The sequence below is a fragment of the Talpa europaea genome (genome assembly GCF_964194135.1).
Source record: "Talpa europaea genome assembly, chromosome: 16".
Lineage (NCBI taxonomy): Eukaryota > Metazoa > Chordata > Mammalia > Eulipotyphla > Talpidae > Talpa > Talpa europaea.
In genome coordinates, this window is record NC_140084.1 from 47226239 (window position 1) to 47241085 (window position 14847).

The window sequence follows — 14847 nt, forward strand, 5'->3', positions numbered from 1 at the left end:
CCTGGATGTCTACTTTGGGGGTGACAGAGTTCAGCTGAGAACCCTGTTGTCAGTTGTTGTCTATCTGAGAACAGATAGACAAACCTGACTTTGTCGCTGCACGCGTCTCCCTGCTGGGTTTACATTATTCTCCCAGACACTGGGCGCCACCCTCTTCCTCTCCGTCCACTTCCTTCACAGTGTGGAAGCCCCAGGCCCTGACAGCTGTCCCCCCACACCTTGACTCTCTCTGTCCCAGGCTCCAGTCCATCCCCATGGCCACCTCTCCCACCTGGCCCCAGCGCAGTGGACCCCAGCCCCTTCCCTCAAGCCCACAGGGCCCCAGAAGGTCTTTCTACACCAGAGCTGACCTGTCCCTCCTGCCTCCAGTGTCCCTCCGGCGCTGCCCAGTCCAGGCCCGCCATTTTCTACCGGGCTGTCTGTCTATTTTTTTCTCTTTTTGTTACCTCTGTTTCCATCTCTGAGAGTTGCCTGCAGTGCCTTCATCTCAGAGGTGGGCACTTTGATCCTAGAAATTTTGTTTTGTTTTGTTTTTTCCTAGACATTTTGAATCTCTGTCATTTCAAATTTATAATCAGAATTTTGCCAGGGTGGAGGAATTCTTAACAAGGAAGTATTAAATAAAATATACCTATTTAAGTTTATCGAAACTTCCTTCATCAATTTTACATGCAGGGCAATTAAACTAGCTTCACTTATTTTCATTTTCAGGCTCTGAAATTATTTCAGTTGGTTAATAATCATTTGAGTTAAGTTTTACAACAAATACTTGCTTCATTATCCACTTATCCATGTGGATTGTTGCCAGAATGTTGGGTGGGTGTTGTGAATTTTATTTTGTGGCTTTTTATTTCTGTCATGACTAGTTTTTCCGGGTCAAATTTCATAGATTCAAATTTCATTTGGCTGGAGTATCACCTTTTTAGCCTTCAAACACCTTGATTGTCTCCGCTCACTTCTTAGCTAATTTATAAAAAATAAATGGTGAGGCATTCCCCTCAAATATTTTCTGTTGCCAAGACTGGGCTGTCTAATGTTTCGTTTCTTGCAGTTTCCAGAGCACACTGTGTAGTCCCCAGAGGGGCAGCAAAGGGCATATGAAAATGTCCTTCGGGATAAATTGTCTTGGCACATGCCGTTCCACTTTCCAAAATACTTTTCCCTTTTCTCCTTGGTCAAGTCAACTCCTGTACTTCCTTTAGGCCTCAGCTTAGCTGTCTCTGGCTCTTCCTTTATCCTTCCCAAGCTCCGGATCCCTCCTTTTTGATCCCCTAACATCCTAAGGACTCCCCTGCCCGCAGATTATTTTCTGACCACCTCGTCCTCTTTTTTCTCACACAAGATGATAAACTCAGGTCACGTATATCTCATCTGACAGCTTCAAACATCTTAGAAACATAGTCTATTACCAAAGAAATACAGAAGCATGCTCTCATTGAAAAGATTAAACAAACAAATGAAGGACCCAGAACAGAAACCAGTGATTTTCCTCAGTCACTTCAGGGGTCTTCTCTTGTTCATCAGTTACCTCCATCAACAGTTTGGGGTGCATCCTGCATGTTCTTTCTCTGTGCACTTACAAGGTCAGATACACGTACATCTTTGCTACACAAATGACATATTTTATGTATTCTTTGGCACCTTTTCCTTTACAATACTCGTGCCATTTCCATGACAGTATTTGCAAATATACTTTTTTTTTTTTTTTAAGAGGCATGTATTTTTATTTATTTATGATTTATTTTTATTTTGTTTTTTGTTTATACATGCACAGCGCGGGAGGGTGAGAGAATTCACCAGAGCCAGAGCGGGGAGCAGAGCAGGCAGAGGGACTGAAGTCCACTGCTGAGGGGAGCAGCGGGCGGCAGGAGAGGTCTGTGCGCCATGTGGGACCCTCCTCCGGTGGCCGGGGAGCAGCCGGGGATTGAACCGGCGCCGCAGAGGCCGCGGGCAGCTTCGCAACCCAGGGCTCAACCGCTGCGCCACCGGGGAGGCCCGCAAATATACTTTTTCTTTGAAAATGCTGTATCACATTCCAGAGGAGGGGGCTTAGCCTTTTTTTTGGCTAAAGATCAGACAAAACAGACTTCTTGCCAGAATTTAATGAATGGATTAATTCTTTTCATAAGGCGGTGAGACAAAGATTCTGAACCTCAAAAGATAGAAATCAGGCAGAAAGTTTCTCCACAAAACCTCTTTTATTATCAACTCAAAAGATATTACCTCGAGGTTTCTCTTCCTTTCTTTCTCCCTCCTTTTCTTTCTTCCCTTTCATCCCCTCGCTTCTTCCCTGCCTCCCTCTCTCCCTCCCTTCCTTTTTTTTTTAAGGATTTATTTATTTATTTATTCATTCATTCATTCATTCAAGCACTGGGTACAGTCAGCTGTGCAGGAGGGTGAGAGAATTCACCAGAGCCAGAGCGGGGAGCAGAGCAGGCAGAAGGACTGAGGTACACTGCTGAGGGGAGCAGCGGGCGGCAGGAGAGGTCTGCGCGCCATGTGGGACCCTCCTCCGGTGGCCAGGGAGCAGCCGGGGATCGAACCGGCGCTGCAGAGGCCGCGGGCAGCTTCGCAACCCAGCGCTTAACTACTGCGCCACCGGGGAGGCCCGCCTTCCTTTCATTTTAAATAAAGTCCAAACACTTGGGGTACCCTTCCTTGGAGGAGGGCAGATAAATCTTTGTGGACACAATCTAGAGGAAGGTATCTGGATAGTTGATGGCTGTGAGTACCTACTCTTCTCACCAAGAGGCTGATGCCTGCAAGCTCTTTTAGAAGTGCTGCAAAGCAACTTGGAATGAATAATTTATTCAGCATCAAAATAAGAGAGTTTTGCAGAACTGTTTATCTCTTGTGTTTTGTATTAAGTGTCTTTTGAGATGGAAGAAAGGCCAAGTGCTAACAAGCTCTGGGAATACCAGTGATATTTTAGAAATTTTGTTAAACTCACTGTCTTCTACACAAGGGAAGAATTTTTGCACAGGACAAAAATCCTCAGGTCCCTGTTTACCAGGGAGAAATTTTCAATGTTCTCCAGAATTGAATGAATGAATCTATTTTTTTTTTTTTGGCCAATACCTTCCGATGCACGATTGTTTGTTTCTGATTTTTGTATTCCAAAGTTGTAAAAATTTACATCCCAGATTTAACCTTGTGGGCCAAAGGGTACACATAATCTGAAGAGGATGGATTTCCTTGTAAAATACCTTGACTGATTTACATACTCACCCGCTGGGTAAGAGAGTGCCCCCTGGAGGACATGTCTGTCAATTCCTGACATCTTTAACTGTCACCTTTTTTTTTCTTTTTTTTTTGTCAATCTGATGGGTAAAAACGACCTGCTCACTTTCATTTATGCATCTCCGACCACTAGTTAGGTTGAGCATCTTTTCATACCTAATAACCACATGTACTTATGTCAGTTCTCTTTTCATATGCCTTTTTTTAAAAAAAGATTTATTTATGCATACAAGAGCTGGGGTACAGGCCAGAGGAGTTGGGGGGGGGGGTGAGAGGATTCACCAGAGACAGAGTGGGGAACAGAACAGGCAGATTGACCGAAGTACACCGCTGAGGGGAGCAGCGGGGAGAGTCAGGAGAGGTCTGCTACTCCATGTGGGTCAGCTCCCTGGCCGGGGACCAAACTCATGCTGTAGTGCCTGCAGATAGCTTCACAGGTTGCATCTTAACCCCTTGTGCCACCAGGGAGTCCCCTCTTTTCATATCCTTTGCCCCAATAATAAAAGTAGTGTTTATTGGTCTCTTGCATATATCTACAAATCTTTATCATCTGTGTCTGTCTATCTACGTACCTACCTACTTACCTACCTGATTACATATCCTCTATCTATCTGCATGTAGGCCAGATTATATGGGTGCCATATTTCCCTTGGTAGACAGTCTCCTTACACTCTGGATCCTAACCTTTGGTGCTTCTTACAGGCTTCAGCTTTTACTTTGGTATATCCTCCTTCTTTAACTTTTTATTTTGAAATAACCCACAACTTATAAACAACATTGCCAGAACGGTTCAAAGAATTCTCTTACACCTTTCACCCAGGTCTCCCAATGCTAACATCTTATATGTCCAAACCAGGAAATCTTACTCAGATTTCACCACTTGTTCCTCTGGTACCTTGTTCTGGTTCAGGAGCTAATCCAGGATATGCGTCACCTTTGCTTGGCGTGAGACCTTAATCTCTCTGCTCTGGGACACGTCTTCCATCCCTTTTTTGGCTTTGGTGACCTTAGCTCTTTTGAGCCACCCAGCCCAATTCTTCTGTAGAATTTGCCTCAGTTTGGGTCTGTCTGCTGTCCCCTGGTGGTCACATTTTAGGCGATGTGTGTTTGGCATTTCTTTTGGCAAACTTTTGCATTTTTCAGTCCGTCATAATCACCTTATCTTTGATGCACAGAAATTTTATATTTCAAGGTAGTCAAAGTATTCAGTCTTTTTCTTTATTGTGATTTTGTGGCTTGTACAGAAGACTTTATTTCCTTACATTTTATTTATTTATTTGTTTGTTTGTTTGTTTGTTTGTTTTAAAGATTTATTTTTATCTATTTATTTTATTTATTTATACAAGCACTGGGTACAGGCAGAAGCACGGGAGGGTGAGAGAATTCACCAGAGCCAGAGCGGGGAGCAGAGCAGGCAGAAGGACCGAAGTACACTGCAGAGGGGAGCAGCGGGCGGCAGGAGAGGTTTGCCTGCCATGTGGGACCCTCCTCCAGTGGCCGGGGAGCAGCCGGGGATGGAACCAGCACTGCAGAGGCTGCGGGCAGCTTCGCAACCCAGCGCTCAACGCTGCGCCACCAGGGAGGCCCTTATTTTATTTTTTTAAAAGATTTTTATTTATTTATTTATACAAGCACTGGGTACAGTCAGAAGCGCGGGAGGGTGAGAGAATTCACCAGAGCTAGAGCGGAGAAGAGAACAGGCAGACCGACAAAATACACTGCTGAGGGGAGCAGGAAAAGGAGAGAGAAAGAGAGGCCCCTGCAGTCATAGGCGAGCAGGAGAGTTGCCAAGGCTTTAAAAAAAAATGTGAGGTCTTCCCCTACCTTGAGCACATGAAGCTGCTCTTCTGTACCTCGGTCTTAGGATTTCAATGCTTTGCTTTTTATTCTAGGTTTTCAATCTATCCAGAGTTTAAGCGCATAATGATGCAACATAGGGATATAATTTTTATTTTCCCATAGTGCTTGCTGATGTTATTGGCCATTTGATTTTTTTTAAGATTTGGGTTTTTTTTATTATTTTTTAAATATTTATTTATGCATACAAGAGCTGGGGTACAGGCCAGAGATGCGGGGGTTGAGAGGATTCACGGGAGACAGAGTGGGGAGCAGAACAGACAGACTGACCGAAACACAGTGCTGAAGGGAGCAGCAGGAGAGACAGGAGAGGTCTGCTTCGCCATGTGGGTAGCTCCCTGGCTGGCTGGGGATTGAACTTGTGCTGCAGAGGCTGCGGAATGTTTCATAGTGCAGTGCATAACCCCTTGCACCACCAGGGAGGCACCAACGTTGGTTTATTTATGCACACAAGAGCTGGGGTGTATGCCAGAGGTACGGGAGGGTGAGAGGATTCACCCGAGACAGAGTGGAGAGCAGAACAGGCAGATCTACTGAAATACACTGCTGAGGGGAGCAGCGGGGAGACAGGAGAGGTCAGCTGAGTTATGTGGGTCAGCTCCCAGGCCGGGGATTGAACTGATGGCGCAGTGGCTGCGGATACCTGCATAGTGTTGAGACTCAACCACTTGCGCCGCCAGGGAGGCCCTGGCCATTTGACTTTATGCTGTGAGTTGTGCCCGCCTTTTTGGTTGCCTCGTCTTCCGCTTACTGACTGGCTGGAACTCTCTACCTTTGGCCTTTCATAGGTTGGAGAAATATTCTGGCACTTTTCCCAAACTGCTCGAGGCAGGGGCCTCCCGGCTTTTTGTTGAGACCGTCCTTCATCCAGCAGGGCCTGAGGGTGCCAGCCCTGCAGGCCCAGCTCAGCAACTGACTAAATCTCAGGGTCGGGGCTCCGGTCCGGGAGGCCGCAGCCTCACCTGCAGCCGGGTGCGCCCCGCGTGTCTCCCCACACTCCAGGCTGATCCCGGGCCTGTACGATCTGGGCCGCACCGTGCTCTGCCTCGACTTCATGGTGTTCACGCTGCGGCTGCTGCACATCTTCACCGTCAACAAACAGCTGGGCCCCAAGATCGTCATCGTGAACAAGATGGTGCGGGGGGCGGGCCTTTGGGCCGGGGCGGTCTCGCCCTGCCGGGTGGGCGGGGCTCAGGAGGAGGCGGGGCTTTTGGGGCGGGGCCTGGACTTGGTCGCCGGGGTGGGCGGGGCCAGGGCCGGGAGGGGCGGGGCCGGGCCAGGAGGGGCGGGGCCGGGCCCGGCTCACCTCCGTCTCCCGCAGATGAAGGACGTGTTCTTCTTCCTCTTCTTCCTGGGCGTGTGGCTGGTCGCCTATGGGGTGGCCACCGAGGGGCTCCTCAGGCCCCGCGACCATGAGCTGCCCAGCATCCTGCGCCGGGTCTTCTACCGGCCCTACCTGCAAATCTTTGGGCAGATACCCCAGCAGGAGATGGACGGTGAGGGAGGGGGCTGCCCTCCCCCGGGCGTCCCTGGGTCCCTGTCTTCCTCCCCCCGGGCCTCTGCCCCCCACGCCTCCGCCTCGGGCCCCGCCCTGAGTGTCTCCCTTCGCAGTGGTCTTCATGGAGCATGTCAACTGCTCGTCCGACCACGGCTTCTGGGCGCGCCCCGAGGGCGCCCAGGCCGGCTCCTGTGTCTCCCTTTACGCCAACTGGCTGGTGGTGCTGCTGCTCATCGTCTTCCTGCTGGTGGCCAACATCCTGCTGCTCAACTTGCTCATCGCCATGTTCAGGTGAGGCCAGCCGCGCAGGTCGTGTCTCCCAGCCTGACTTGACTCCCCGGTGACTGGCCCCAGCGTGACCCTAAGCTGAGCCTGAGCCTGGACCCCTGCCTGGCCCCGTCCAGCTCTAGTCCCCGAACTTGGGCCCCCCACCCAGCCAGGCGCTGCTCCTGACACTGACTTTGGACTCTGGTCGTCTCCCTGAGTCCAGGCCCAACAGTGAAAGATTTTAAGTTATGACAAAAAAGATAGATAATATAAAATTTGCCCTTTGGGCCATTTTGAGGTGTATGAGACGGCGGCATTAATTACGTTCATCATGTGGCACAAATCATTTCATCACCGCCCGCAGGAAGACTGTCCCCATTCAGCAAGCAACAGCTCCCCGTTGCGGCCTTACCCCAGCTCCCGGCAGCCGCTCATCTCCTCTGTGTCTCCCTGAGGGTGCCTCTTCCCGGCGTTTCTTCTAAGTTGAACCATATAATGTCTGTCCTTTCGTGTCTGGCTTCTTTTACTTGTTAGCATCGTGTTTTCAGTGCTCGTGCATGTTGTCCCCTGTAGGGGAACTTCCTTTTTCGTGGCTGAGTAATACTCCATGGCCTGAGCAGACCACAGTTTGTTCTCTGTTCATCGTCAAGGGAAAAAAAGGCCACTTTCCTCTTCCGGTGACAGTGCATGAGGCAGCCGTGAAGGTTGTGTTTGTATAGCTCTTGGAGCGTGTGTTTATATTTCTAGAAGTGAAAGGTCAGATGGTAATGAATTTAATGTTTAACCCTCTGTTGACCTGCCAAAGTTCTTTTCACAGCAGTGCATTTTACGTTCCCAGTAGCCATCTACGAAGGTTCCAATTTCTCCACGTCCTTGCCAACAATTGTTTTCCTTTTTAAAACATTATAGCATCTTAGTGGGTGTGAACTGGTATTTCATTGTGGTTTTGATTTGTGTTTTCTTAATGAATAATGGTGTTGGGACTCTTTCCATCTGCTAATTGTCCGTTTGTGCTGCTTCTTTGGAAAAATATCTATTCAAGTCCTTGTTTTTTTTTTTAAGTCCTTATTTATTCAAATACTTGTGGGTTTTTTTTAAGTTGGGTCCTTCATCCTCTTTTTACAGCTGTTCTTTATATATTTTGTATATTAAACTTCTTTTTTTTAAGGTTTATTTATTTATGCATACAAGAACTGGGGTACAGGTCAGAGGTGGGGGGGGGGTGAGAGGATTCACCAGAGACAGAGTGGGGCACAGAACAGGCAGACTGACTGAAAAACACTGCTGAGGGGAGGAGCAAGCAAGACAGGAGAGGTCTGCTGTGCCATGTGGGTAGCTCCCTGGCCGGGGATCGAACTCATGCTGTGCTGGCTGTGGATAGCTTCACAGTGCTGAGACTTACCCCCTGTGCTACCAGGGAGGCCTATATATTAAACTTTTATCACATACATGATTTGCATTTTTTTCTCCCATTCTGCTGGCTCTTTTCCTTTGCTTGATAATATTCTCTGATGCACAGACATTTTACATTTTGAAGAAATTCAGTTTGTTTTTCCTTTGGTGGTACTTTTGTTCTTATAGCTAAGGACTCATCTCCAAGGCCAAGGTCATGAAGATTTATTTACTCTTCTGTCTTACGAATTTAGCTCTTCTGCTCTGGTTTTTGCTCCATTTTGCCTTAATTTTTGTATATGGTGTCAGGAAATATCCAACTTCATTCCTTTTTCATATGGAGACCCAGTTTTTCAAGGCTTATTTGTGAAGAATCAGTTTTTCCCTTATTAAATGGACTTGGCATCTTTGTTAAAAACCAGTTGGTCATTGGGGTCTCTCTGGTGGTGCAAAGGGTTAAGTGTCAGCACTATGAAGCTATCCAAACCTATTGCAGCACAAGTTCAAATTCATTATTCACAAATTCACATTATTCACAAATTCATTATCCAAACCTCCCGCCAGGGAGCTGACCTACATGGAGCAGCAAACCTCTCCTGTCTCCTCGCTGCTCCCCTCAGCAGTGTATTTCAGTAGATCTGCCTGTTCTGTTCCCCACTCTGTCTCTGGTAAATCCTCTCACTTCCCCCCAACCTCTGGCCTGTACCCCAGTTCTTGTATGCATAAATAAATAAATCTTAAAAAAAAAAACAACAACTGGTCATTGTATTAGTCCCCCAGGTTGTCCCTAACAAAATGCCAAAAAAATGGATGATTTTAAATAACTGAGCTGTATTTTCTCACAGTTCTGGAAGCTAGATTTCCAAAGTCAAGTGATGGCCAGGGCGATTCCTTCTGAGGGCTGTGAGGAAGGATCTGTTCCCAGCTTCTCTCCTGATTTCAGGAGCTTTCTGGCAACCCTTGCTTTGTAAAGGCATCATTGCAAACTCCTCCTCCATCTTCCCCTGCTCCACCGTGTGCACGTCCTGGTGCAGATCCCCCCTGTGCAGCGACACGGCCATGCTGGGCGAGGACAACGCCGATGGCCATTTTATCTTGATCACCTCTGTGAAGAGCCTGTTTCCAGATAAGGTCTCATTTGTACTAGTGGTTAGAATCTTTTTTTTTTTTTTTAAATAGAGGCATAGTTATTTATTTATTTATTTATTTTTGTTTGTTTGTTTTGTTTGTTTTTGTTTATACATGCACTGGGTACAGTCAGAAGTGCAGGAGGGTGAGAGAATTCACCAGAGCCAGAGCGGGGAGCAGAACAGGCAGAAGGACCGAAGTACACTGCTGAGGGGAGCAGCGGGCGGCAGGAGAGGTCTGCGCACCATGTGGGACCCTCCTCCGGTGGCCGAGAGCAGCCCGGGGATCGAACCGGCGTCCAGAGGCCGCGGGCAGCTTCGCAACCCAGCACTCAACCGTTGTGCCACGGGGGAGGCCCCTAGAATCTTAATGTACCTTTTCTGAGGGGACAGAGTTGAACCTTGAACACTCATAGATGGATGCTTTTATTTCTGGACTCTCAATTCTGTGCCATTGTGTGATATGTCTGCTTTGACACCAGCACCACGCCATCTTGATTTGCTAGTAAATTCTGAAACTGGAAAGTGTGAGGTTTCCAATTTGCTCTTTTTCAAGATTATTTTGGCTACCCCATAGGAATTTGGGGTGTTTTTCCATTTCTTTTCCATTTCTACTAAAGAGTTGATTGGAATGTTGACAGGAACAGGGTCAGACCAGTGGATTGCTGTGGCTAGTATTGACATCTTGATATTAACTCTGTATTCCTCGATACAGGATATCCTTCCATCTATTCAGGAGTCTTGAGTTTCTCTTTGTTTTATAATTTCAATGAATAAGTCTTTCAACTTGTTGACTAAATTTATTCCTGGGGTCCTTTTTTCTTTTAAATTCTGTTAGAGGTGGAAGTGCTTTCTTAGCTCCACCCCCCCCCCTTTTTTTTTTTTGGATTGCTCATTACAATCGTGTAGAAACACAATTGACTTTGTTGGCTGATTTTGTGTCCTGCAATTTTGCTGACTCCATTTATAAGCTCTGGTAGCTTTCTTAGGGTTCTCTGGAATTTTCTATGTATAAAATTGTGTCATCTGTGAATACGGATACTTTTACTCTTTCTGGTCCAATTTGGATGCCTTTTCTTTCTTTCTCTTGTTTAATTGCTCTGGCTAGAGCTTCTAGTACCACAGTGAAGAGTAGTGGTGAAAGTGGGCTTCCTGGCCAGGCTTCTGGTCCTAGGGGGAAGCTTTCAGTTTTTCATGGAGTGCGATGTCCCTAGGTGTTCCTCATAAGTACCTTTTCTCATATTGAGGGAGCTTCCTTCTAGTCCTCCTTTTCGGAGGTTTGTTTTGTTTTTAACCCTGAAAGGGTGTTTCATTTTGTTAAATAACTTTTCTGTGTCTGTGTCATCCAAGTTGATCGTGTGTCTTTTCCCCTTTATTAAATCACATTGATTTTTATATGTTGAACTACCTGCATCACTGGGAGAAGCCCCACCGGGTTGTGGTGTATAATCTTTTAATATGCAGCTGAGTCAGGCTTCCTACTTTGTTGAGGATTTTTGCCGGTATATTCATACCGGATATTGGTCTGCTGTTTCCTTTTCCTGCGACACCTGTATCTGCCTTTGGATCAGGGTCCTGCTGGCCTCATAGAATGAGTCAGGAAATGTTCTTTCACTTTGGGGGAAGAGTTTGAGAGGGATTGGTGTTAGTTCTTGGTAGAATTCATTAGTCAAGCCTTTCAGTCCTGGGCTGGTTTTGTTGGAACATTTTGATGAGCGACTCAATCTATTTGTTACAATCTTTTTGTCTTTTGAGATTTTTCTATTTTTCCTTGAGTCAGTTCAGGTAATTTGTGTGTTTCTAGGATTTTGACCCTTTTATCCAGGTTATCTTACTTGTTGGAATATACCTGATAGTATTCTCTTATAATCCTTTTAATTTCTATAGGGCCAGTATTATAGCATGGCCCCAATCCCATGTCCAATTTTATTTATTTATTTTTAAAGATTTATTTATTTATTTATACATGCACTGGGTACAGTCAGAAGCGCGGGAGGGCGAGAGAATTCACCAGAGCCAGAGCAGGGAGCAGAACAGGCAGAAGGACCGAAGTACACTGCTGAGGGGAGCAGCGGGCGGCAGGAGAGGTCTGCGCGCCATGTGGGACCCTCCTCTGGTGGCCGGGGAGCAGCCGGGGATCGAACCGGCGTCGCAGAGGCCGCGGGCAGCTTCGTAACCCAGCGCTCAACCGCTGCGCCACCAGGGGAGGCCCCCACGTCCAATTTTAGTTACCTGTGTGCAGGCTGATTCTTGAGGCCGACTCCAAAATCTCCCCTAACTGATGACACCATCCCCAACGTGACCTCTGACCCTCGGCCCTCCTAACTCAATTTCGAGCCACATTTACAAATAATCTGACTTTATTGATCCTGACCTCACGCAGCTCTGCCTGATACTTAACTGTGAACCCCTAGTCCTGACCCCTGTGACTCCCGTGACCCTTCACCTCTGCTCCCCCAGCCACACCTTCAGCAAAGTTCAGGGCAACAGCGACCTGTACTGGAAGGCGCAGCGCTACAGCCTCATCCGGGAGTTCCACTCGCGGCCCGCGCTGGCCCCGCCCCTCATCGTCGTCTCCCACGTGCGCCTCCTGGTCAGGCGGCTTCGGAGGAGCCGGCACAGCGCACCGCCCTCCCCGGCCTCCCCGCATTTTCGTGAGAGCCTGGCTTGGCCTTTGAAAGATAAACGCGAGGGGGGGTGGGGGGGGGGGCAGGACCTGGGGAGAAAGTTGAGGCCTGGAGAGGCCCGGAAGGGGGGGGCTGGTGGGCAGGGCCGAGGCTGCCAGGCTGGGGCGTGGACTAGGCCCGCGGGGCGTGGTCAAGGGTGGGCGTGGCCTAGGCCCGCGGGTCGTGGTCGGAGGGTGGGCGTGGCCAAGGGGCGGACCTGACTGACTCCGCCCCGCAGGGGTTCATCTCTCCAAGGAAGCCGAGCGGATGCTGCTGACGTGGGAATCGGTGCAGAAGGAGAATTTCCTGCTGGCCCGTGCGCGGGACAATCGGGAGAGCGACTCTGAACGTCTGAAGCGCACCTCGCAGAAGTGAGGGCGGGTGGGAGAGCCCGGGCGAGCCAGGAGGGGCGGGTCCCGGCCGGAAGGTGGCGCCCCGGGGGCGGGGCTTCCCGGGGGCGGGGCGAGCGGGCTGCAGGCCCCGCCCTCACGGCCTCGGTGCCCAGGGTGGACACGGCCTTGAAGCACCTGAAGCAGATCCGCGAGTATGAGCAGCGTCTGAAGGGGCTGGAACAGGAGGTGAGGACGTCGGGCCAGGCTGGGGAAATGTGGCCGGGCGGGGGGGGGGGGCAGCCCCTGATTCCCCCGCCCCCGCCCCACAGGTCCAGCACTGCAGCCGCGTCCTGGGCTGGGTGGCCGACGCCCTGAGCCGCTCCGCGCTGCTGCCCCCGGGAGGGCCGCCGCCCCCCTCCCCGCGCGGGCCCAGAGGTCAGTGTGGAGCGTCCACCGTGAGCTCGGCCGCCCCCCCCCCCCCCCCGCGTCCGTGCTCTCCGGGGTCCTGTGCCTGCGGCGCCGCCTGTTTCCCCCGCTCTGGCCGCCCCGTCTTCGGCCCCTGCGTCTCTCCCTTGCTCTCCGTCGAGCTGGTCACGCTCCCCCCTTTTTGCCAGTCTCCCTTTTTTCTGTCCCCCTTTCAGTCCCTTTACCTGCTCTCTCTTCCCCCAGACTGAGCCTGTGGGCGGATGCCAGGAGTCGCCCTGCACGGGGGTTGCCTGCAGAGAAAGACCCGGCCCTGGGGGCCCTGACCTTGAGAAGGTGCCTCCGCTGGGAGAGTCTCCGTGCGACGCAGCTGCCCCGACTCCTCCCGGGCCGGCCCTGTCGGGGAGAATCGCCCGGCCCGGCGCCGGGCCTGAAGGCCGCGCCACAGCCCGCACAGACGCTGCGGGGCTGGGCAGAGACGCGCGGACCCGCTCACAGCTCCCCACACTGGGGAAATAAAGCCTTTCACAAGAGCCGGGGCTGGGTGCTCGGTTCTTGGGAAGCCGGTGGGTGTGTGGGTCCTTGCGGGGGTGGCCGGGGCCCTGGGTTGATGGGCCGCCGCACCTCGGGTGTCAGCGGTCTCCCCTCCTCTCGGCCCACCCCCTCCAGCGGGCGAAGAGCCTCATCCACGTGCAGCCCGCCCCCCAGGTTCTACTTTCTCGGGAAAACAACACGGTGAGGGTGAGCCCATCACCCCGGGGAGAGGGGGTGGCCGTGTGCATCTGCTTTGGCAACAGGGGAACAGAGGACGCGCATCCGAGCAGCGAACTGCACATGTGGCCTTGAAGAGCCGAATTAGCGGGAAATTGCAGGCCACATACCCGCGAAGGGAGGCAAACATGCCCCCTGCCGCGAGCAGTTTAACCAAACAAGCCCTAACAGGCTAAGCCGGTAATGACAAGGCTGAAGGGACAGCGACGATTAGCTAAATAGCGAGGACGCCGCTGCCAGCGACACAGCCCGACAGCAGAACCCAAACGTCCTCCCTCCAGCTGGAGGAATCCACTTCGGGTGCGGAGTCACCCTGGAACTTTGCCAAGTGTTGGGTGGCAACCAGATCTCTCTGGAAGCTGCGGGATTAGGTCTCCCCAGCCCCCGTGGAAACAATAGTGGCAGTGACACGTGGTGACAGTGGTGATGGTAATTACAGCCACAGCGAGCAGCGCTGACTGTCACGTGTGCCCGTGAGGGCGGGCTGGGAGCCAAGGGCCTCCCGCACGCATCAGTGACCCCTCACGTCCGCCCTATCGGGGAGGCGGGTGCTCATATGGCCTCCGTTTTGCAGGTAAGAAAGAGGCACAGGGCCTCCCCGGTGGCCCAGCGGGTTGAGCGCAGCGCTGCGAAGCTGTCCGCAGCCTCTGCACCGCGGGATCGATTCCCGGCTGGCCAGGGAGATTCCCACGGGGCGCAGCAGACCTCTCCTGCCTCGCCCGCTGCTCCCCTCAGCAGTGTTTCCTCTGCCTGTTCTGCTCCCCACTCTGTCTCTGGTGAATCCTCTCACCCTCCCGCGCCTCTGGCTGTACCCCAGCTCTTGTATAAAAAAAAATAAAAATCTTAAAAAAAAAAAGAGGCACAGATAAGCGACTCAGAGAGTCCCACACCTAGAAAGTGGCTGCGCTTGAATAGAAACCTGGGCGATCTGGGCCCAGAACCTGCGTAAAGCTCCACTTGGTGTTTCTAAGCGGCAGGAGCGGCCTGGCCCCAGGCGCGCACTCCGCGGCGGGCGGGCTCACCGCGCCCCTTCTCGGCTCCGCGTCTGCGGCCCCCTGCGGGCGCTCGGCTGCGGGGCGCGGCGGGGCCCGCCGGCCAGCTGCCTTACCGGGCTCGGCCCGCGGGCGGCGCTAGAGCGCGACCCGCCCTGGAGGCGAGGCGGGCGCGCGCCGGCCCCGGCTGGGCTCGGCCCGCGGGCGGCGCTGGAGAGCGGCCCGCGCCGGAGGGAGCGGCAGGTGCTGGCCATTTGCTCCCGGCGCGGCGCGGCGCGGGAG

At 51.5% G+C, this 14847-nt stretch overlaps 1 protein-coding gene across 1 annotated transcript in view; it reads left to right on the forward strand.

Annotated features, from left to right (window-relative positions):
* TRPM4 (transient receptor potential cation channel subfamily M member 4) overlaps positions 1 to 13294 on the forward strand; it is a gene marked incomplete at its 5' end in the record, with an annotated part of 38876 nt that extends 25582 nt beyond the window's left edge. Inside the window, 8 exons of the mRNA XM_084257940.1 lie at positions 6100 to 6232; positions 6419 to 6593; positions 6709 to 6886; positions 11842 to 12035; positions 12286 to 12418; positions 12553 to 12625; positions 12709 to 12814; positions 13049 to 13294. Coding sequence (XP_084114066.1) covers positions 6100 to 6232; positions 6419 to 6593; positions 6709 to 6886; positions 11842 to 12035; positions 12286 to 12418; positions 12553 to 12625; positions 12709 to 12814; positions 13049 to 13053 — 997 coding nt within the window. The 3' untranslated portion in view covers positions 13054 to 13294. The remainder of the gene's footprint in view (positions 1 to 6099; positions 6233 to 6418; positions 6594 to 6708; positions 6887 to 11841; positions 12036 to 12285; positions 12419 to 12552; positions 12626 to 12708; positions 12815 to 13048) is intronic.
* Positions 13295 to 14847: the final 1553 nt, after the last annotated feature.